Source organism: Mesoplodon mirus (assembly GCF_964341445.2).
Source record: "Mesoplodon mirus genome assembly, chromosome: 6".
Classification (NCBI taxonomy): Eukaryota; Metazoa; Chordata; class Mammalia; order Artiodactyla; family Ziphiidae; genus Mesoplodon; species Mesoplodon mirus.
Genome location: NC_138982.1, coordinates 98,936,477 through 98,958,897, shown reverse-complemented (window position 1 = coordinate 98,958,897; position 22,421 = coordinate 98,936,477). Strand labels below are relative to the sequence as shown.

Below are 22,421 nucleotides of genomic sequence, written 5' to 3'. Positions count from 1 at the left end.
GTCATGGTATTTACTGGCTATTTCATGTTGTGCCCTGCAGAGGTGTGCAAACCCTCACCTCCCCCCATCCCCTCTCTCCTGACTGTGTGGGACCCTTTCCCACCAGAGGCAGCCTCAGCATCAAAGCACCTTAGCCCACACCTCAGCCCCCAGGGCATAAAAAAGCCAGTCTCCCTTTCCCAAAGGCCCACCATCAGAACCCACAGACCCCAAGGGATTGTAACCTCAGTCCTAGGACAGAGCTACCTGAATGGGGGTGGGAAAGAAGCTAATGCACTGTGTCATTGCCAGCCAGTGCGGGGACTGCTGCCAGCATATCCTGCCAGATGTCACCAAGCGGGGAGGTGCCCACCGGACCCTCCCTGCATCCACACCCAAGTCCCTGCGGAAGGTGGAGGACAGCAGTAGTTGCTAAGTGGAGGTGGGAAGAGGAAGGCCTACAGCAGCAGGTGGGGGACCAGGCAGTTGAGAAGCAAATTAAGGGAGAGTGTGGCAGACAAAGACAAGAGCCCAGGCGCCAAGCCCTCAGCGCACACACCGTTGTCCCATCCCACCTCACTGATGAGATAAAACTGAAAGGTAAGCTTACTAAAATTTCCAAGACAGCAAAGCATTAAACTTCACTGCAGGGCTCCTCTGAGTGCACGGGTCACAGGCCCAGGAAGCCACACCCGACCTGCCCCTCCATTCCCAATCCCACCCTGCCTCCTGACCACAACCCAGATGGACCAGGTAATTCTTCATTTCCTGTCATCCTGGCTTTCAGTCTGGAGCTTCTCACTCAGCCACTGTCCCAAGCTAACCCTGCCTCACTTGCAAGCGCTGACAAATTCTCTCCCTGACCCTGGAAACCAATACTTAACAAACACTTTCCCCTACCACTTGCTGCCACAGCCAGCACCCAGCCTTTCCTAGCGCAGAGACCTGTTAGACATTAAACCTGTTGACTTCATCGCCGGTTGTTTTTTCCTTGCCTGTGTTTTATATGTGCACCCCACAGAGAAATTTAATGTAGGGTGTTGTCTGTGAACTTGTTTAATGTTTGGCAAGGGCTCGCTCTTGATGAAGAGCCTGCACACACACACATTTTCCAGTGAATGCATCACTTTGTTAATGTTATCTCTACAGGAAATATGACTGAAAAGTTGGGACTTTGGATATTTTCCTTTCAAATAATAAAGCTAGATCATGTTAACTATTAGGTGGTAAACCAGAGCCTTCAAATCAGCAAGGTGTTTTCTTTCTTTTTAAATGCTCAGTCAGCGTTACCATGCGGGGGTTGAGGGGTCAGGAATAATTCCCAGGAGGTGAGTTTGTACATAGGGTTCAAAGGTCACAGAACACTTAGATGCCATGGGGAAAGCACTATGGCATGGTAGTCAAATGCATGGGCTTTAGAGCCAGCCTGCCACCTGCAGACTCCTTCACTTCTCAGGGATTTACTGTCTTCATTGGGAAGAAGAGGATGCTAATAGTAGCTGCATCAAGGGGTTGCTGTAAGGAATCAATGACCCGTCTCTGTAAAGCCCTTGGCCCAGCATGTTGTAGGTGCCCAATGACATTAAAGCATCAGCTCGTGGGTTGGTGAGAACCTCCACTCCAGCATTTGGTGAGAGGCTACTATGCACTCAGCCTTGTTCATGAAATGCATCAGGCCAACCTGTGGCAAACCTCTTCTCCTTGAGGAGTACCCCCAGTGGCAGAGAAAAGGCTGACCTATTAGCTTGGAATCAGGTGATGAAAGACTGGGGGATGATGCTAAGAATTCAAGGCTTTCTCCCACGTGTGTTTTATGTACATAATTTTTCAACTAAACTGGGACACTTTTGAGAGAAATGGGAGCACCATTAATAATTAAGCCAGAACAGCAGGTGTAAACCATAACCAGGCCTGAGAAATAGGGTAGAGTCAACGCTCTAAGCCAGTTACATCATTTTTTTTCTCCTAGAGATTTCTACCCCAGGCAAAGAGGGACTTTATTGTGTTGACTGGGAGACCTGCCCAGCAAATTCCCAGCAGATTCTGGGGAGTCAGTTGCTACATCCACAGATCTATTGACCCTGATCATGGAGTACACGAGGGATGGTGAGAGTCAGCTCTCACCCTGAGCACCTGTTTGGTTGGTGAGACATGACTAGTGAAAACAAAAACAAAATAATGAAAATGGAACAATCCAAACCAGAATGTGACTAAATGCTGGCGCTCACAGCATAGCACTTCAGACGGGATCAGTATGTGACAGAGTGTTGTGTCCAGAGAAAGTAAAATGTTTAAGGAAATAATATATGGGTAGTTAGGAAACTAGGATTTGATTGTAGTCCTTGGTTTTGAGATGCATTCCTAAAAATAAAGGAAATTATAAAGTCTAAACATTATCTAGTATCTGTCCCAGATAACCCTCTAATTTATCCTCCTATTGGCAGCTATCTTTCTAAGACCACTTCTCATCAACAAGCCTCTTGCCATAAATCTGCAACAGGGTATACTTCTGACCCATGACAAAAGGGCCATATGCTATTTTGGGGAATCCTTCTAGAAATAATTAAGAATAAAATTTTAAAAGTTAGATTTTGGTCTCAGTTCACTGTGCAGTACCTTTGAAAAAAATTGTTGTGCTTTATATTAGAATATTGAGTTTCTTTTATTGTATTTCCAAGAAATGATAAATTTGGAGCCAGTTTATCTATTGTTTGGTGAGATCAGGAAGACCATTATAGTTGAATCCAATAGAAAAAATAGAACTTTGAAAAGATGTTACCTTTATCAAAATAGGTGAAATGGGCATCTGTCATCAAACAAGGCTTTTCTGGTATAAACTCATGGCGAATTGTTTCAGTGGTGGCATAACATTTATTAAGAAATTGGTACCCACTAGGCCACTTTCTTTAAAAATTCCCCTTTGAAGCTTACTCAAGTTCTGCTAAATTTTGCACCTTGGAGGAAAATCAAGTGATTCTGAGATTCCTATTTATTCAATGAAAAATCTGGATTAATCTTGACTATTTAAAGCCAAATACTTCCCAGTGATAAAACCATTTCCAGAGAAAGAACTAAGTAAGAAATAGTTTTAAACAGAAGAGAAAAATCCATCTTAAATGTGACCCACAGCTGTTTCAGACTTCCTGGGTCTCTCCCTTGACTCTCACCCATTCATTCACTCATCATGCTTCTAAATTATGACAACATTGGAGGTGAAAAAGAAATCTAAGGCTTCTAGGGTCCTTAGCTCCTGGGAGTTTTCTATTTGTATAGAGTCTGGGAACAGACTAGACACACCAAAATAAAAACAAATAGGAATTTATTAAGAATGATGGTCAAAGAAAATGCTTAGCCTCTAGGATATTCATGGTGAGAGACAAAAATGTTGCCTTCCTTGGCCAGATATGGCCTTAGGAAGAGTAGGGGCAGTAGGGCTTGACAGATGGGCAGCTTACAATAAAGAAAGATGGTGGTGGTGGTATGGGTAGAAGAGACCAAGTTTTGGGGACATAGGAACTGCTTTACATATTTTAACTCATTTAAACCTTAATGAGTTAGGTAGCCAATGCCTCCTTCCATGATACATGGCCTTTTTTTTTGTCTGTTTACTATTTAAAGGACATTATAAAAAGAAAAAAGTAAGTAAATAAAATAAAGGACATTATAGAAGCAACAAATCATGGGCTTGTGTGTACTTTCCGCCGTAGAAGAACAGATAAAATTCCTTACGTTTTGAGAGGCGGTAGAGTGCAGTGTTTCAGAGCTCAGGTTCTTGAGCCAGACTTCCTGGGTTCAAACCCTGGTGTTATTTACCATCTGAGGCACTTTGGGAAGTTTACTTAAAACTCTCAGAGGTTCAGTTTTCTTATGTGTAAAAGGGCAGTAATACTACTACCTACCCCTGCCTAACTATCATATCCCTCATCTGCATTTTGGGACTACCCTGTATTCACCGCAGGCTGCTATTTTGCTCTTTCTGCTCAGTCTCTTGTTAATTCTGCCAGAGATGAGGAGAACTGAGCTGGCTTCAATGGCTGACACTGTATCTTTTCTTCCTGTTAGTTTACCTTGCCCGTTTTCACTAGTTATTTTTCAGCTTAATTAATTCCTTATATAGTTCCTTCAGTTATTTTCAACCTCCAGCTATTTTTCTTCAGTGAATCCACCATCACCTTCCTTGTGGCACTTACCACAATAAATATTCACTTGTTTTTTGTCATTAGGTAATATTTATCTTTCCCTGTAAGAAATAGTAGAATATCTATTATTTTGTATTTCATCCCACTTCCATAAAAATGAATAGAGCATGCTTAAATATTTTTATGATGAAAAGGACAGCTGAAGTTCTAAGGGTTGCAATGATGAGAGAAAACTGTGCATTTGCTCTTGCTTTCTATACAAATGTAAAAATTAAGGGCAAAACTTGTAAGGGGTGTTAATAATATACAGGAATATAAATTGCATTTATAAGCATATAATTTTCATATCTGAATCATTGTAAATAAATTTTATTCAAAAAATTTTAAAATTAATTTTCCCCAGTGAAATAAAAGCAAACAAGAAATGTCAGAATAAGAAACTGATGATTATACTTTGGCCTGAACTTGTTAAGATAAAAATACCATCAGTTAAAATAAATGAAACAGTGGCAAGGTCTTATTTTGATCTATATTTAGTAGGACAGGTCAAAATTCTTGCCATGTTCTTGCTAAAAATTGCTTTGTAAGACAGAGACAAGAAAAGTGAAATCTAGGGATGCCAAACCCTTTCAGCTGTATCTTGTGAGGATTCACTTTCTCCTTTGGAGGCCGCAGCTGTGAAACTCTAATAAGAGTCACCTGACAATGCTATTCAGCCAATTGCACTGAAAGGGAATCCCCCCTTTAGGACTAAAAGATGGTGACTATGGAAGACACTTGTGTGTGCGCCAAGAGTGCTGTGTCACAGTCTTAGCTTTTGCTTCTTTTGTTTCTTAATCAGTTTGGGGAGTTATCCTTTCCAAGAAAACACTTCTTAGTTGCGGTAGACAGGTAAGCACGGTTACTTCTTTTCAGTTACTGACAGCTCTGCTAAAACAATCTACCTCTGCAATTTTACTGACACTGCATCCTCCAAAAAACAAACAACAGAAAATGAAAGCACAGGACTATTACTTAGACTAAGGTTTTTTTAATCTAAGCGCTAAAATCTTAGAGCTGACCAAAACTTTACCAGTGATTTAGTCCATTCATTATTAGCAACTGAAACAAAGCTCAGAAAGTTAGGTATATTATCTAAAACCACTCCGTTTGTTATAAAAGCAACTAACAAAAATTATAAAACATACCTACTCTGTGCTAGGGTTTATGTTAGTCTTATCATAATAATTTATTTATAGTCTTCACAACACTCCTGATTACTTTTCTATTTTATAGATGAAAAAAATGAAACTGAGAGAAGCTCAATGACTTACCCAGAACTACTCCCATAGTAAGTAGTTGTGTTGAGCTTGAACCCAGGTCCGTCTCCCTGAAAACATACATAGTCTTTCCCCACATGGTGCTGCCTCTCCAGGCAGAGGAGGATCTTTCCTAGAATGTAGATGTTAGCACTCTGGTCCAGGATCTCTCCAGGGCAGAGCACCTCAGGGCTATCGGTATCGCGTCCTCCTCCTCCCTAGCAGGAATCACTCTGAGGGGTTACCGGCAAGATGGCGACCAGGGCGAGTAACTGAGAGGCTCAGTGTGAGAAACTCGCTCTCTTAGGGCGGTGAATGTAAAGGTTAGCAGCTGTGAGAACATGAGGATTAAGCAATTTGCCCTCTTATATGCCTTTGGAGTCCTAACACCTGGTTGGAAGACAAATCCTTAAATCAGAATTCCTGGTGGTGATAAATATATATGACTTTTTTCCAATTTAAGCTTTTTTTGCAGTAAGGATACTAAAATAACTCCTTAACTTGCTCTACAAAACTGATGGAATGTAACTTTTTCCTTCCCAGGTGACGCTGATTAAAGTGTTTTCAGAGGTCAAGAGAACATCATAAAGTATGAGTCTATAAAGATTCAATGTCAAAAAATTCTGTTTTTTCCTTTTTTGGATGTTTGCAAAATTACCAACAGCTGAACATAAAAGTAACAAAGCAAAAAGTGAATGTGTAAGCCAGAAATGAGAACATTCATGATGTGGGAAAAAAGGATATGGGAAACTAGCAGATCTATTATACAAGAATCATATTTTAGCACATCATTGCAGGACTCAAGGCCATTAATGGTTATTAATAGCCACCTGGGAAAATACTACTTTTTCTACTGCTCCAATTAATCTACAAAAACCTTAGAAGATTCTACAGAAGTAAAAGTTTTACAGGCGTTTCATATGAATCTTAATTTCCAAAATAGCAAAAGGGGATAGTTTGTTTTTTATTTTTACATGTAAGACCAGCAAGTGACTTTTGAAAATACCTGTCAATACTAGATAGATAGATATTAAAATAAAAGTAGAAATGCTTATAAATGATTATTTAGTAGGAGTATTAGTCCACATATCACTAAGTGTTAACTTCAATATTTCTGAATGATCAACAGCTTCTCATTTCAGTGGTGGGATCTCTTAAACACATCAAGAAGCGGAATGAGTCAAACAAAGTGACACTTAATATTTGTTTCGAAAACGAAAGTAAGTTACAATATTTGGGTATAGTTTGGTGCAACTGAAGAAATACTACTATCCTCTTACAGAATAAAGTAAGAAGAGGGGCTATAAGTGATGCTTTTTTTCCATAAAGAAATAAAAATTCTTTGCTCTTGCAACTTGGACCCAAGGGATTTCAACTCATCACTTTATGATCATGAATTCACTAACATGCCCACAGCACATCTGTGAAAAATAGACTATATTACTGTTTTACAGAAGAACAGAATTGAGAATGACCATACTATAAATTGGTAGCAGAAAGGGAATAGAATAGAGACACAAGTTTCAAACATACAGTCTGTGCCCGGCAGAATAATAGCCCTCAAAGATTGCCCACATCCTCATCTTCAGGACCTGTGAATATCTTAGGTTACACGACACAGGAGAATTAAGGTTGCAGATACAATTAAGATTGTTGATCCACTGACCTTGAAATATGGAGAGTAGCCTGGATTATCCAGGTGGGCTCAATATAATCACAAGGATCCTTAAAAGTGGAAGAGGGAAGGCAGAAGAGATCAGAGTGATGTGGTGTGAGCAATGTTTGACCCAATGTTGTTGGATTTTTTTTATTGAAGTATAGTTGATTTACAATATTATATTAGTTTCAGGTGTACAGCATAGTGATTCAGTATTCTTACAGATTATACTCCATCAAAGGTTATTATAAAATAATGGCTATAATTTCCTGTGCTCTATGAGATATCTTTGTTGCTTTTCTATTTTATACGTAGTAGCTCATATCTCTTAATCCCTTGCCCCTGCCCCCTTCCCTTTCCCCTTTGGTAACCACTGGTTTGTTTTCTATATCTGTGAGTCTTTTTCTGTTTTGTGTGTACATATATATACCATATATATATATATATATATATATATATATATATATATATTCATTTGTATTATTTCTTAGATTTGAAAGTAGAAGAGGAATGTGGGCCCCTCTAGAAGCTGCAAAAAAGCAGGGAAACAGATTCTCCCCTCAGAGCCTCCAGAAAGGAATGCAGCCCTGCCTACAACCTCGACTTTAGCCTAGAGAGACCCACATTGGGCTTCTGACATACAGAACTGTAAGATAATAAATTTGTGATGTTTTAAGCCACCAAGTTTGTGGTAATTTGTTATAGTGGCAATTGAAAACTAATACACAGCTGTTTAATCATTTAAGAGCCATTATTACAATCATAATCATTAAAAAAACTGTAAATAATCAATTTAAGCAATCAGAGAATAACATTTAATTTGGAAATGCAAGTCCATTTTGAAGTAATAAAAGTAGAAGTACACAGATTCCTTGGCATAAAGAAAGATGGAAAAGGAAGTATCTAAGAGGAATGTGTTTTTCCTTTTCCACCAGAAAACTAGAAGAGAAAGGAGATAAAAAGAGCACATTGATCTAAAGGATAAGGTAAGAGTTTAAAAAATGCTGCTTGCAAGAGCCTTCCAGGAGAAGTTTGGGAATCTTTGTGCTTAGAGATCTTTTTTTTTTTTTTTTTTTTTTTTTTTTGCAGTATGCGGGCCTCCCACTGTTGTGGTCTCTCCCGTTGAGGAGCACAGGCTCCGGATGCGCAGGCTCAGTGGCCATGGCTCACGGGCCTAGCTGCTCCGTGGCATGTGGGATCTTCCCAGACCGGGGCACAAACCCGTGTCCCCTGCATCGGCAGGCGGACTCTCAACCACTGCGCCACCAGGGAAGCCCGCTTGCCTAATTTTAAAGTACAACAGAGACTTCTCTATGAGAACAAAGGGCTGCAGGACAAAATAGATTCATCTTCAACATTGCTACATATATGCATGAATGTCAGATCTGGTCTACAGTAGTTCAAGTTATAGGATTAAACTTCGGAAGTTCATGAAAAGACTGTTTAGCAATAATCCTAGCAGTGGATCAAAATATAAATCTCATCTTAGGCTATTCAGGAAGCCTTTGACAGCATTTTAAATAGATGATCCCTTTTTAAAAAAATGTTATCCTTTAAAATCCTTTTATTTGCAAATAATTTTTCTGGAGAAGGCTTGAAGGTACCTACATCTTCAAATTACATTTTAATGTGATTAAAAATATGTTCAAAGAAATGTAAAATTTCATAACACAAATACAAACTTTAATCTTTTTGTCTGAAATACCCTAAAAATTTTTAAATGTAACACACTGTCTTTTCTTTTTAAAGGTATCTTGGCATGAATAGACACCCAGAAAGTTGAAGAGGGTATTTTCCACCAGAAGAAAGTAAAGACATAGCAGGGAGGAAAATTAACCACATAAACAAGCTATGAGAGATTTAAGGTATTTTAGCTAGTTTTTTTTCCCTGTGCAAGTTTAGTTATGTGGTCAGGGACTGTAGGTATAATGGCAATGAAGCTGATTATTTCTGCAGTATAAGCAGAGTATGCATTACATATTTTTTAATGTAAAAAATTGTGCTATGGGTTACAACAATTATGAAGGTGTTTTGTAATTATGGCATTTGGTTTGGCTGAGGGTACAGAAAAAATGATGCTTCGAGATTTATGTATCATATAACACGCATTACCTTTTACCTCTTCTTCCTACACCTGAAACCCAAAGATCTTACCGACCACGGCCTCAGTGTATTTCCCTTCCGCAGGAAGAGGGAAGTACTGGTTTGGTGATAAGTTGCTTCCATATCCCAGGAGAAAACCTTCCAGTTTTACATTAGGATTTGGACGCAGGAACTTCAAGAGGATGGAGTCACTTGTGGTATTGATGTGGACCTTCAGGTTTGGCCTTTTACCTAAAGATGGGAACGAAAATATAGGTGGCTGTTACTTCACCTCTTTAGCATCCCAAGACAAATTTGGATCCAAACTTACTGGCTAGAGGCATTGTTATTGGAAATCGTGATATCTAGCTACTCAAGATCACAGCACACCCACCAAAATAGCTAAAATACAGGTAATATTGAGATCAAAGAAAACAGACTTAATAACATATAAAGCAAAAGCAGTCTAGAATACAAAGTAAAATCTTAGGGTTTAATATTTTGTAGTTTATTATTGGGCAGGTAAATGGGATTCACGGCTATCTTGGCTATCCACAGTTGGTCAGAACCTTCATTTTATACATCCTATCTGGACATGGTGAAAGGATCTGAAATTTCTTATTGGTAAATTGAATTACTGCACTTTAAAACCCCCATCCTCCTCAGTGCTGGTCTCTAGCAGGATCCTCGCAGGACTCAGTGATTAACAGAGTTGGAAAGGGAGGGAAGTGGGTGGGTTTTGGCTTAGGGGTAACTGAGATAGTAGAATAAGGGATTCTAAAAGGAGCAGGGCTGAGAAGAAAGACGATTAGTTCCATTTGGAGTTCACTGGGTCAGTGAGACAACTGACTGTTGTCTCACTGATAGTCAACTTACTGTTAGAAATGTCCAACAGTAAGTTGACTATCTAAGTGTGATGCTCACAAATGGGGTCCAGATCCATCTGGGTGTCTTTAGTTTATAAATGATTATTGGGTGAACTTCCCCAGAGAGACTGCAGAGTAAGCAGAGAAACTCTATATTTTCAAGGCATTATTATTATTATTATTATTATTATTATTATTTAACTATGAAGGCAACAGGGATGGACACTCACACTAACCAAAGGTCTTGACCATGCAATGAGGAAACAACATTGTCTTTTGTCTTTGGGGCCAGAAGGAGCTGGGTCCAAACTGCAGCTCTGCCATATACTTATAAGTGTGCCCTGGCTGTTCACTAACCTGTGCTTGAGGCTTCTTTCTTGATTTGTAAATTATGGATAACCATGTCTACTTTGACAGGTTGTTTACAAAGGTTAGTGAAAATGGCAATATCTTAAAGCTGGTACACAGTAATTGCTCGATAATTGGTTACTTAATCAGGTCCATCCAAAGCCCGTTAGTCACCATTTAGAAATCCAAAAAAGCTTTGTTAGGTTTTCGTAAGTTCATGTCAAACTAATTTGGCAACAAAACTCAATCTGAACTGTTACGAGGCCACTTAGTCTTTCTTTAATCTCACTGAATAGTTAGTGTGACTTATTCACATGTTTAATTATAGGAATCTTTTTTTAAATTAATTTTTATTGGAGTATAGTTGCTTTACAATGTTGTGTTAGTTTCTGCTGTACAACAAAGTGAATGAGTTTATCTATCTATCTATCTCCACTCTTTTTAGATTCCCTTCCCATTTAGCTCACCACAGAGCACTGAGTAGAGTTTCCAGTGCTATACAGGAGGTTCTCATTAGTTATCTATTTTATACATAGTAGTGTACATATGTCAGTCCCAATCTCCCAATTCATCCCACCCTACCTTCCCCCCTTGGTAACCATAAGTTTGTTTTCTACATCTGTGACTCTATTTCTACTTTGCAAATAAGTTCATCTGTATCATTTTTCTAGATTCTAATTATAGGAATCTTAATTCCTATAATTAAATGTGCTTAATTAAAGGGTGCTGATCAAGACCCCACTGAAGAGGTTACTTAATACATGGTCTAGGCATCCTAGTACATTTCTAAAATCCAAAGATTCTAAAACAAGTCTGGCTCTGAGAGTTTTAGATAAGAGATTGTGGACTTCAATTATTTTCTTTCTTTATTTCACTGGGAATTCATATTTTAAAAATACTAACTTAATTATATATTGTATATATATATATATTGTATATATACCAGTCAGGACCTCTAAATAGTATGGGTTTCCCAAAGTTATCACTCTAAATTTATACTATTCCAGTCAAAAGCCATCCTGGGGCTTCCCTGGTGGCGCAGTGGTTGAGAGTCCGCCTGCCGATGCAGGGGACACGGGTTCGTGCCCCGGTCCGGGAAGATCCCACGTGCCGCGGAATGGCTGGGCCCGTGAGCCATGGCCGCTGAGCCTGCACGTCCCGGAGCCTGTGCTCCACAACGGGAGAGGCCACAACAGTGAGAGGCCTGCGTATCGCACCAAAAAAAAAAAAAAAAAAAAGTCATCCTGGGTCACCTCAATATAGCTACATAGAAGGATTCCATTAGGCCTTTGAAGCAATAAAAACAACGCATCTTGGAGACCAGGCTGTGGGAACCGCTCTCTTACTTTAGCAGTCGGTACTACTATATCCAGGTATGTGCATAGCACTTTGTACTTCCCAAAAATTTGATAAAATTTCTATAACTTCTTGGTTCTCTGACTGCTATTGCTACACTTGTGGCAAAAAAACCCAGAGACACCAAGCAGCTTATCCAGAAGTCTGAGGGAGACTCATCTCCAGCTCACCTAGTCCAATTCTCTTATAGGACAAATGTCTAAATTGAGGGCAGCCACACCTCTATCAGTCTGCAGGTTAAGTGCAGGGTCAAAACCACATCTTAGGTTCTCGCTAGGCTGGACTTCCTGCTCTCATTTTTATTGAGAACTTTGTCATGACCCAACTGAGTAAGGAGTAGATAACCCCCATACCGTAATGCTGAAATTGAGGCTAACTGATAATGTTTTGTCCTAACTTTATAAGATTTTGATAAGGTGATATATATATATATATATATATATATATATATATATATATATCACCTTATCAAAATCATAGATAGATAGATACATACATAGATAGATACATAGATAGATACATAGACAGATAGATAATCTCACATATACAACACAGATTTTGGTCAAGCCAATTTTCCCCTTCTTAGTTATGTACCTAGATTAACCCTACAGTTAATCTAGGGTTAATATTCTGCTACCTTATAAGGTTATCGCATCTCACAATAAATCAAAAAACAACTGGCCTGTTTCCAACACCTTGTTGGGAAGAAGAGATTAGGAATCTTCATGAACTTAGGTTGCACTCTTTTTGGGCTAAGAGCCAAGAGCCACAGCATCATCACATTAGACCTTTGCTCACAGACTGTGGCCTGATGTACCATGTTATTCCCCCCCTTGGAAAGTGGGAAGGATGGCTGTACCAACTGAGAAAAAGGAAGGTTGTAAACAGAATTACTGACTAACAAAAGTGGAGGTGTTCTTGCTTCCTCTAACCTAAATGTCCATCACCAGTTGAATGGATAAAAAAATTATGGCTTATCCATACAATGGGATATGACCCAGCAATAAAACAGAACAGCCCAGAATTTTCATGACTCCAGTCTTTCTCCCTTTTGCTAATAATTTATGTCAATAAATACATCAACATCATGTAACTTTTTGAATAAATTAGCATTTATCTGACCTACTTTCTCCAAAATTCCAATTCATACTACTCTCTAGAGCTAAACTTTTAAAAGTGCTGAGAAAGAAAAAAGCATACAAACAAATCTTTTCTCAAAACAGCATCACAAATTTAATAGTATTTTGAGACTCTCATCCCAGTTCCTTACTGGATCTAGGAACTCAAATCACTTTATTATCTTGCTACACATGAATTCTGTCTTTTTTAAAAACAATTTTATTGGAGAATAGTTGATTTACAACATTGTGTTAGTATACCAGAAAGTGAATCAGCTATACATATACATATATCCACTCTTTTTTAGATTATTTTTCCCATGTAGGCCATTACAGAGTATTGAGTAGAGTTCCCTGTGCTATACAGTAAGTCCTTATTAGTTATCTATTTGTTATTTCTCAACATTGCTCATTTCTCTTTGGCCAGTATAAATCTTCTCACATTCTGCAATGCATACGAGGCCCTGGCCCTACACCTATGCTCACATTGTCACCCCGCATGGATTCCCTCAATACCCCTTTGCTCACTCAGTTCTGACCCCACTGACACTTTCAGAGCTCAGCAAAATGGTTAAGCAATTTTTTTGTCCTTTTCATCTGAATAAGTTCCTCAAGTGTCCCTTCAAATGAATGTTTGGACTATTCAATTTTACATTCTTAAACAATTTCCCCAACATTTTAAGGTATATCTCGGAGCCTGTGCTCCACAACAAGAGAGGCCACGATAGTGAGAGGCCCCCACTTGCCACAGCTAGAGAAAGCCCTCGCACAGAAACAAAGACCCAACACAGCCATAAATAAATAAATAAATAAAGTTCATTCTAAAAAAAAAAAAGAATGGCAAAAATGAAAAGACTGTCAATAACAAGTGTTATGCAGAATTTGGAGCAACTGGAGCCCTCATACATTTTGAGTATGAATGTTAAATGTTTCATGAAGTTTCACCACTGATGAAAACCGTTGGTCAGTTACCAAATAATACCAAATAACCCATCAATTTCATTCCTAGGTATTTACTCAGGAAAAATGAAAATATAAGTTTATGCAAAGACTTGTGTGCAGATATTCAAAGCAGCACCAAAATGGAAAGAACCTAAATGTCCATCACCTGCTAAATGGATAAAAAAAATGATGGCTTATCCATACAGTGGGATATGACCCAGCAGTAAAACAGAACAGCATTTCAATGTGGTTGAATCTCTCTGGTTTACCATAATGCCACTGTAGAATGAGCCAAATCTTCCTCACCTCTGTAATCACCTTATACAGACTCTCCTGATGGGAGGACATTCAAGCATCTTGCCATTACAGCACTGGTGAAAGTAGTTTTAATAGTGCCTAATATTATTATTCACCATTAAACAAATGGTACATATATAAAAGCAGCAAGTCCTTTTCAGGCATTACTATGCTCCAAGAACTGAACATTCTAAGTTTCAGATGTATTGTGTGTTCTTCTCAGACAGTTAGCTTGCAAGTGGAAACATTCCAATTCCTTCATGATCAGAGCAGCTAATTAAGGAACTACCAAGATGTCACATCTCAAGTTTATGTATTAAACAGGGCAGTTACTGTCTGATAACACATTCAAAAGTTTCCCCCCCAAATCACAGCTGATGGCATAGATTGTGTTTAACTGAACTATAATGCTGTTACACAAACCATAATTTTAACATGGGACTTGGCAATAATTTAACATTTGTTTTAATTCTTAGGGAGTGAAAAAGGTATCATATAACAGTGGTGCTCACATTACTCTACCTGTCCTGGTACCATGATCCAAGGAAAGATGTTAGAAGGAGAAAGAAAACCATGTGGAATTACATTAATTTTTCTGTGACAGCCATAAGGTAAAAGGAGTGACCAAGGCAATTAGACAAGTGTCTTCAATTGTTCCTGATCATTCAGTAGAAATGTGTAATCTGCAGTTTATAACATGGCTTTTCTTACCAATAACAGCCACCTGAAAGCCAGTGACATGACTAGAAATTTTCCATAGCAAGAAAAGCACGGCACCTTCAGTTAGATATTTTAAGAAGAATGAAGATTAAATATCGCTATTAATCAAATAATATTGGGTATTATAAAAACTACTTCTACAAGTGCTGTAATGGCAGGATGCTTGAATAACCTTCCATCAGAAGGAAAGTCCGTGCAAGATGGTTTCGAAGAAAAGGGAAGTCCGGGCCCATTCTGCACGGCATGATGGCATGCCAGACAAGATAGGTGGAAGGAATTAAATTAAATTGCTTTGGTGATGATGGTGGTGGTGGGGGTGTGTGTATTCAGAATCATAATTAAAAGCGCTCACAGAATAACACTAGACAAATCCTTTTAAAATTTCAAGTTGTTATATTCTTACTATTAACCCCATATATCTCATGGTATCCTGGCTCTCTGGCTCTCCAGATAGGAATTCTTCCTCAAAACCCCACAGATTCTCTATCACTCTCTTCCCAACTCTTTACCAAGGCCCAGTGAAGAATTTTTGAGAACTTACAAAGAGCTAGTGTGCAGTAAACACGGAGCAGCTCTACAACATGTCTTCCAGAAACAGGGATGTCAATGACAGTTGTTTAAGTTGCGCATTGCAAAAGTCTAAATGGTACCATTCAAACCATCTTTTATTTACGGCCCTATATGGCAGCCACATTCACAAAGATGATGCAAAAATAATTGCTATTTACAAAAGTGGGCAATTTGGTAAAGGTAGCCATCTTGAAATTCTCTAATCTCTTCCCATAGGTCTCAAACTGCTCCCACCCACCCACCCCGGCCTTTTTACTTCATGCCTTTGATTTCTATCTTCCCTACCTTCTGATTCTGCTGTCACTGGTAATGAGGGGCTTTGGGTGGCGGGTTGCCTGGCATAAGGAAGATAGAGACCCAGCTACAAACACTTTCGACATTGTGCTCCCTAACTTACAAATGAAATTACTTCACCAAATATATACAACTCAGATGATGAATCAGGGATCTAAATAAGAACAATAGAGGAAAAGGGATTCTGGGCATTCAGGAAATGATGAATTAATAGCACACAGATTTAGAGGTGAACAGAAGGCATCCCTTGTGTTTTTTACAATATAAGAATATATGTATGGAAGCAATCTAAGTGTCCAGCAACAGGTGAATGGATAAATATGTGGTATATACATACAATGGAATATTACTCAGCCATAATAAAAGAATTAAATTTTGTCATTTGCAGCAACATGGGTGGACTTGAAGGGCATTATGCTAAGCGAAGTAAGTCAGACAAAGATAAATACTGTAAGATATCACTTACACATGGAATCTAAAAAATACAACAAACTAGTGAATATGACAAAAAAAGCAGACTCACAGATATAGAGAAGAAATTAGTAGTTACCAGTGGGGAGAAGGAAGGAGAAAGGGGAAATATAGGGGCAGGGGATTGAGAGGTACAAACTATTAGGTATAAAATAATCTACAAGGATATATTGTACAACATGGGGAATATAGCAAATATTTTATAATAACTATAAATGGAGTATAACATTTAAAAATTGTGAATCACTATATGGTACACCTATAATTTACATGTTATATATCAACTATACTTCAATAAAAAAGAAAGTATATAAGAAATACCTTTTAAGAATATGTAAGAAAATATCTGAAAGCATAAGAAAAAATCCTGATTAAAATAATTTAGATATATATAAAGCAAGATTTTTATAAATCTAAGGAAAGATGGCATTTTTTAAAAAGTATAGGAAAAAAGTTGTGGTTAAAGTCCCATAAGCCACATGGACAGCTGCCAAAGCCAGGGACTGGGGGGCTTTAAATAAACTCACAATTTGACTTTACATACAGGATCAATGTTAGCAAGAAGCTCACAGCAGAGCGTCCCGTGATCTCTGCTCCAGCTCAAGCAGAGCAGGCTGCTCCCTCTCCTGTGCCCTGAGGTGAGACTGCCAGCTGGAGGACATGTGCTCACAGGCAGCATGTGCTGTCAGAGTTCAGGAAATAAAAAGTCCAGCTTACCTGGAGAGCTCCCCTCAGAAGCCACACCCGAACAATTCCCATAGAACTAACACCCTCCAGGAGTCAACTAGTTAACTTTTTATTAGGACATTATGGTCATCAGCTACACAGAGGATGTTTTGCTATTGAATTCAGAAAGAAATGACATTTTGCCAAAAATCTGAGGGAGAAAATGTTTTCTTCCTAATGGGGCACTTTATATCTATTTGCCCAGCTGTTTGTGTAAGTGAGTTCCATTTCAGCTAAAACAACCACGGTTTCAACCACAGTTTCCACTTGGGTAAGAATTCCCAATGCCCTGATTCCTCAGGCCAATACTTCACCGTCTGGTGACTTTGGATGACTGAATTAGACTGAACCTGCCAATGTTGATATTTCAGCACCACTTGGCAGGGCTAACGGTTTTACCAAAGGAGCAAAAACTTCATTACCTACTTTATAACCCAACCAATAGCCCAGCAGGAAAATTACTTTTCGTAGACTACCTTCTAAATCAATAGCCTCTCATCCTTAAGGAGAAATCTTATCCTGAGACATATACAGTTGTCACTTGCACACACTTCCTTGATCTAATTCTCCCAAAATTAGTCTTTAAAGTCTGAAGCATGCTGGGGTTCTTTTGTTTGTTTTCTTTTCCCCAGGGGGTGGGTAGGAGGGGCAACTACATGCAATCAATGACCATATATTTGCTATAAGGGAAAGGAGGCAGTAACGTGTTTCGCTTCAAACAACTACAAAGTCTAAATAAAATCTATATTTGCTTTGGGGAATTTGGGGAATTAGTATTTTTACTCATCTGCTTTTCATTGTATCCATTCACTTACAACAAGGTACTAGGCGTTAGTGACACCAATTCAAATATGACCTATCTGATCACAAAGATTGTGCATCCTAGTAAATTAGGCACATAAAGAAGTCAACTATTTCAGTGCAGCATGATTAGAACAATTTGTTCAATGCAGCTACAATAGAAGGGCTCTAGATCTGATGGAAGGGGTGGAACAAAAGGATATATAACAAATGTGTCCCTTTGGTTTTATTAAACTGGTCACCAAAATAGTTTTTATGCCATGAGGATATGCCAAATTCAGGTAGGAAAGTAGATATCAAAATCTGTTTTGTAATACTTTTTCTGTACTGCTTTAGACAACTGGTAGATTCTTAGTAATTATTATTTTTTAATACATGTAAAAGAAAAAGAAGAAAAGGCTAAGGGACTTAACAAAACTCATTCCTTTCTTTTCGTTCTTTCTGTGCTTGATTTCATGAAAATCCTGGAGGTGATTTGCTTACATGTTCTTGTTATTTAAAGTAAGGCATGATAACAGTAGGTCCTCCTGATGGAAAAACGGATAGGCTCCGTGCCAGGGTTCTTAAAGAGGAGTCCCCCAATTAGAGCATCAGGATCACCTGGGAACTTGTTATAAGTACAAACTCTGAGACCCCACTCCAGACCTCTTGAATCAGAAACTTGGGGGTAGGGCAGTAACCTGTATCTCAACAAGCTGTTTGGGTAATTCACATGCATACTCAAGTTTGGGAACCATTACTCTTTGCAAAACTCAGCGCATTAAAATTAAAACTAATGGGCCCAATGTCTTTTGAAAGAGATTTACAGATATACAATACAGTATGGAGGAAAAAGGACCTCACCCACAATGTTAAATTTCCTGTCATGAGAATTTTATATATATTTTGGTCTTTGAAAAAACTCTGTGAATTACAGTTTTCTGGGATAATAATTTCTGGAGATACAAAAGGTAAATCGTTTTTAAATGTTAGGAACATTTCTCTGACTTCTAGCATCAATTACATGTCTTTAAATCTGACCAATATTTAGAGACTTAAAATGTTAACTCATTTTTGCTTCTATGATAAAAAAGTTCAAACATAAGAATAGTTGTAAGAATTGTGCAGTGCACATCCATAGAGCCACCACCAAGGGTCAATGATCAGTATCATACTATATTTGTTTTACCACATATTTGTCCATCTCTCCATCCTTTCATCCATTCATCCATCTAACTTTTCAGTGAATTTCAAAGTAAATTGCACTTCACTATTCTTCCTCCTAAACACTTCAGTATGCATATCATTAACTGGAGTTCAATATTTATATTTTTCTTTGGAGATAAAATTTACATATAAATTAAATACATAAATCTTAACTATACATTGCTGATTCTTTCCAAATGCCATACGTATATGTAACCCAAACCTGTATCAAGATTTAGAATATTACCATCAACCCAGAAGGTTTCCTCACATTCCTGGTCAGCCCATTCCTAGCCCATCTGCCTAGAAACAACTATTGTTCTATTTTACTGTCATAAATTTGTTCTACCTGTTCTAGACTTCAGTTAAATAGAATCATACAATATGTACTCTTTCACGTAAGGCTTCTTGTACTCAATATAATGTTTTGGAGATTTATCAGTTCTGTTTTGTGCATCAGTAGTTTTTGCTGTTGTTATTTTCACTGAGTAGTATCCAGATAATTATTAAAACTAACATTTTTATATCTTCCGATGACTTCATAAAGTATGAACCTCTCTTGATTTACTGATTTTTTAAAATATTGATTATATTGCAATACAATTTTCTCTGAGAACAATGAATTTATATATATACATATTTTTTCTTCCAGGTATTTACATTATGCTATTTACCAGGTAAACAAAACTATTTATAAACTCTCCTATTTACAATAGACACCTAATCATAAGACTTAAATAAAGGTTTAATGGTAAAGTCAGACAAAACTATATAATGATTTCATTTCCACTGGAAGGCTAAGCACTGGTCACTGATACTCAAGTTCTCTGATATCTTTCCCTGTCACTCCCAGCTAATGGAACACCAGGCCAAGTGAGCCACTTTTGAAAATATTGACTTTATTATGTCTAAGAGTGATTTTCACTAAGAAGAAACTAGATAAATTTAAACATGTGTCATAAGGAAAAACTAATTGCTTGTCCTGACAATCTCAAAATGATCATGTATCAAAAAACAGAAAAGCTGTCATTCTGATTAATATCACTCTCTTTGGTCAATTTTTCCAAAAGGACCAATATTTCTTATTCTTTTTGTTTCTCAATAGCTCCAATATGGGCACAGAGTAAATTCTACTGACCAAGTAGAGGTCGAATTTAATCAAAGTGCTTCTTTATAGGACAAAGCAGAAGATGCATAACTTCTACCAGCACTATAAGAAATCCCGCATATATGAGATTATATAGCTCTTGTTAAAACATTGCTTGAGGGAGCAAATTAGAAATACTTTTCATAAAAATGAAAATTTTGCCATCTTGTAAAACACCATCAAACAGTAACAAAACTTCCTTACATATTTCTGGCATTCATTCATTTCTGCAAAGTCTCACAAATAAAAACATAAGATGGAGCTGGAACAAATGGTTTCACCCGCCATCACTGTTTAGACATTTGGAATCTTCATGAATTGTTTATAATTTGTGCAGTTAATAAATACCCAGTGCTGATGGTATACAGCTGCTTATTTTGAGATCTCACGGCATCAGAAGTCTTCCATGGGCTAGAAGAAAATGACTAAACCATCATGAGAGTGTGATCAGTGGTACCAAGTACTAAGGCAGGGTGGGCCAGGAGACTCAGGAAGCTCTAGGAAGGGCCATTTGCTAACAACCCCGTAGTAGGGCATCCCATTTTAATATGTTGTGGAAGAAACGGAAAGGATTCTGGCATCAACTTTGCCTTTCAGCGTGTTTGACCTAGGTCAACTTCCTCTCTAAGGCTCATTTTTCTCCTCTGTAGAATGAATTGGAGAATTCCAAATCCATTCTCAATCACACATTCAAGGATATCTCTAATACCTCATCAAGAAAAAATACTATCTTCCTATTAAAATACAGGAACATAAATGAGAAAATAAACTTGTTTATAAAAACACTATCTTAATCATTTTCAGAAGATATTTTTCACATGACTCCAAAATTGTACCTCAGATTTGAAATAGAGAATAAATATTTTCATAGGCACATGAAAAGAATGTGTGTGAGCATCACATATAATTTTTAACAGCTTTTGTGAGGCATAATCACACACCACAAAATTCACCTATTATAAGTGTACAGTTTAAATTTATATTTAGCAAACTTCTAGAATTTACCGAATCCACCACAATCCAGTTTGAGAACATTTTCATCACTCTAAAACATTTCCCTGTATCCATTTGTAGCCAAAACCTGCTCCCACCCCTAGCTTCAGGCAACCACTGGTCTGCTTTCTGCTTTTCTGGTAATTTAATATAAATGTGATCTTTGGTGTCTGGCTTCTTTCATTCATATTGATGTACAGTATTATATAAGTTACATGTGTACAATATAATGATTCACAATTTTTAAAAGTTATACTCCATTTATAGTTATTATAAAACATTGGCTATATTCCCTGTGCTGTACGATACATCCTTGTATCTTATTTTATACATAATAGTTTGTAGCTCTTAATCTCCTACCGACCGCATATTGTCCTTCCCCCCTTCCCTCTGCCCACTGGTAACCACTAATTTTCTTTCTATATCTGTGAGTCTGCTTCTTTTTTACTATTATATTAATTTTAAGATTATGAATATTACTCTTGCTTGAGGACAACACCAAATTGTGAACATCCAGAAAATGAGCTATATTGTTCTATCACTACCACAAAATATCTGTTACATAATAAAATTAATAATTTTAAACTCTGAGATTCTTCTTTAGTCAATGAAGATAAGACCACTCATCTTGTTACAATAATTATTTTAAAATGTAGTAACTCCAATTTATCCATTATGCAAAAAATGAGCTTTCTGCAAAAACAGCACAGTGATCATTGACATTCTTAACAATGATTACTATACAGGATAAATTACTGAGTTGTCTGCTCAATCTCCAATCATTTCAGGTTTAAGAATATTTCAGACTACACTAATTACGTGAATATATGTTTACCAGAGAATTAGCCAATTCTGTATACACTAATATGTATCAAATAGATAACTAATGAGAACCTGCTGTATAGCACAGGGGACTCTACTCAATGCTCTGTGGTGACCTAAATGGGAAGGAAATCCAAAAAAATGGGATATATGTATACATGTAGCTGATTCACTTCGCTGTACAGCAGAAACAAACACAACCTTGTAAAGTAACTATACCCCAATAAAAATATATATATACGTAGAACTAAAATTAAATAAAAAATTAAATGTAAGCCCGGATAATAAAAAACTCTTAGAGGAAAAAAAAGTAAAATTTGATACAAACTTTGGCCTTGTGAACTAAATGAAAATGACATAGCTGTATTCTCCTGACTATGTAAACAAAGAGTTATCTATAGGGGCTTGGGACTTATTTCTATTTTAATACTATTTGTCACTGTTTCTTTTTCAGTGAATTAAAATTCAAACAGAATTAAACATTTTTGAATGCCTAAAATGTTTTTCAATATTGATAAGATATTGAAATTTCTGATCATTGTACTTATCTCATGTATATATATATATATATATATATATATATATATATATATATATATCATTATTAACT

General features: G+C 37.4%; 1 protein-coding gene across 12 annotated transcripts in view; it reads right to left on the bottom strand.

Annotated features, from left to right (window-relative positions):
* ABI3BP (ABI family member 3 binding protein) overlaps positions 1-22,421 on the bottom strand; it is a 252,995-nt gene that overhangs the window by 190,298 nt on the left and 40,276 nt on the right. For all 12 annotated transcript variants that reach the window (XM_082624917.1, XM_082624921.1, XM_082624922.1 and 9 more), the window contains exon 2: positions 9,228-9,407. In XM_082624917.1, coding sequence (XP_082481043.1) covers positions 9,228-9,407 — 180 coding nt within the window. The remainder of the gene's footprint in view (positions 1-9,227; positions 9,408-22,421) is intronic.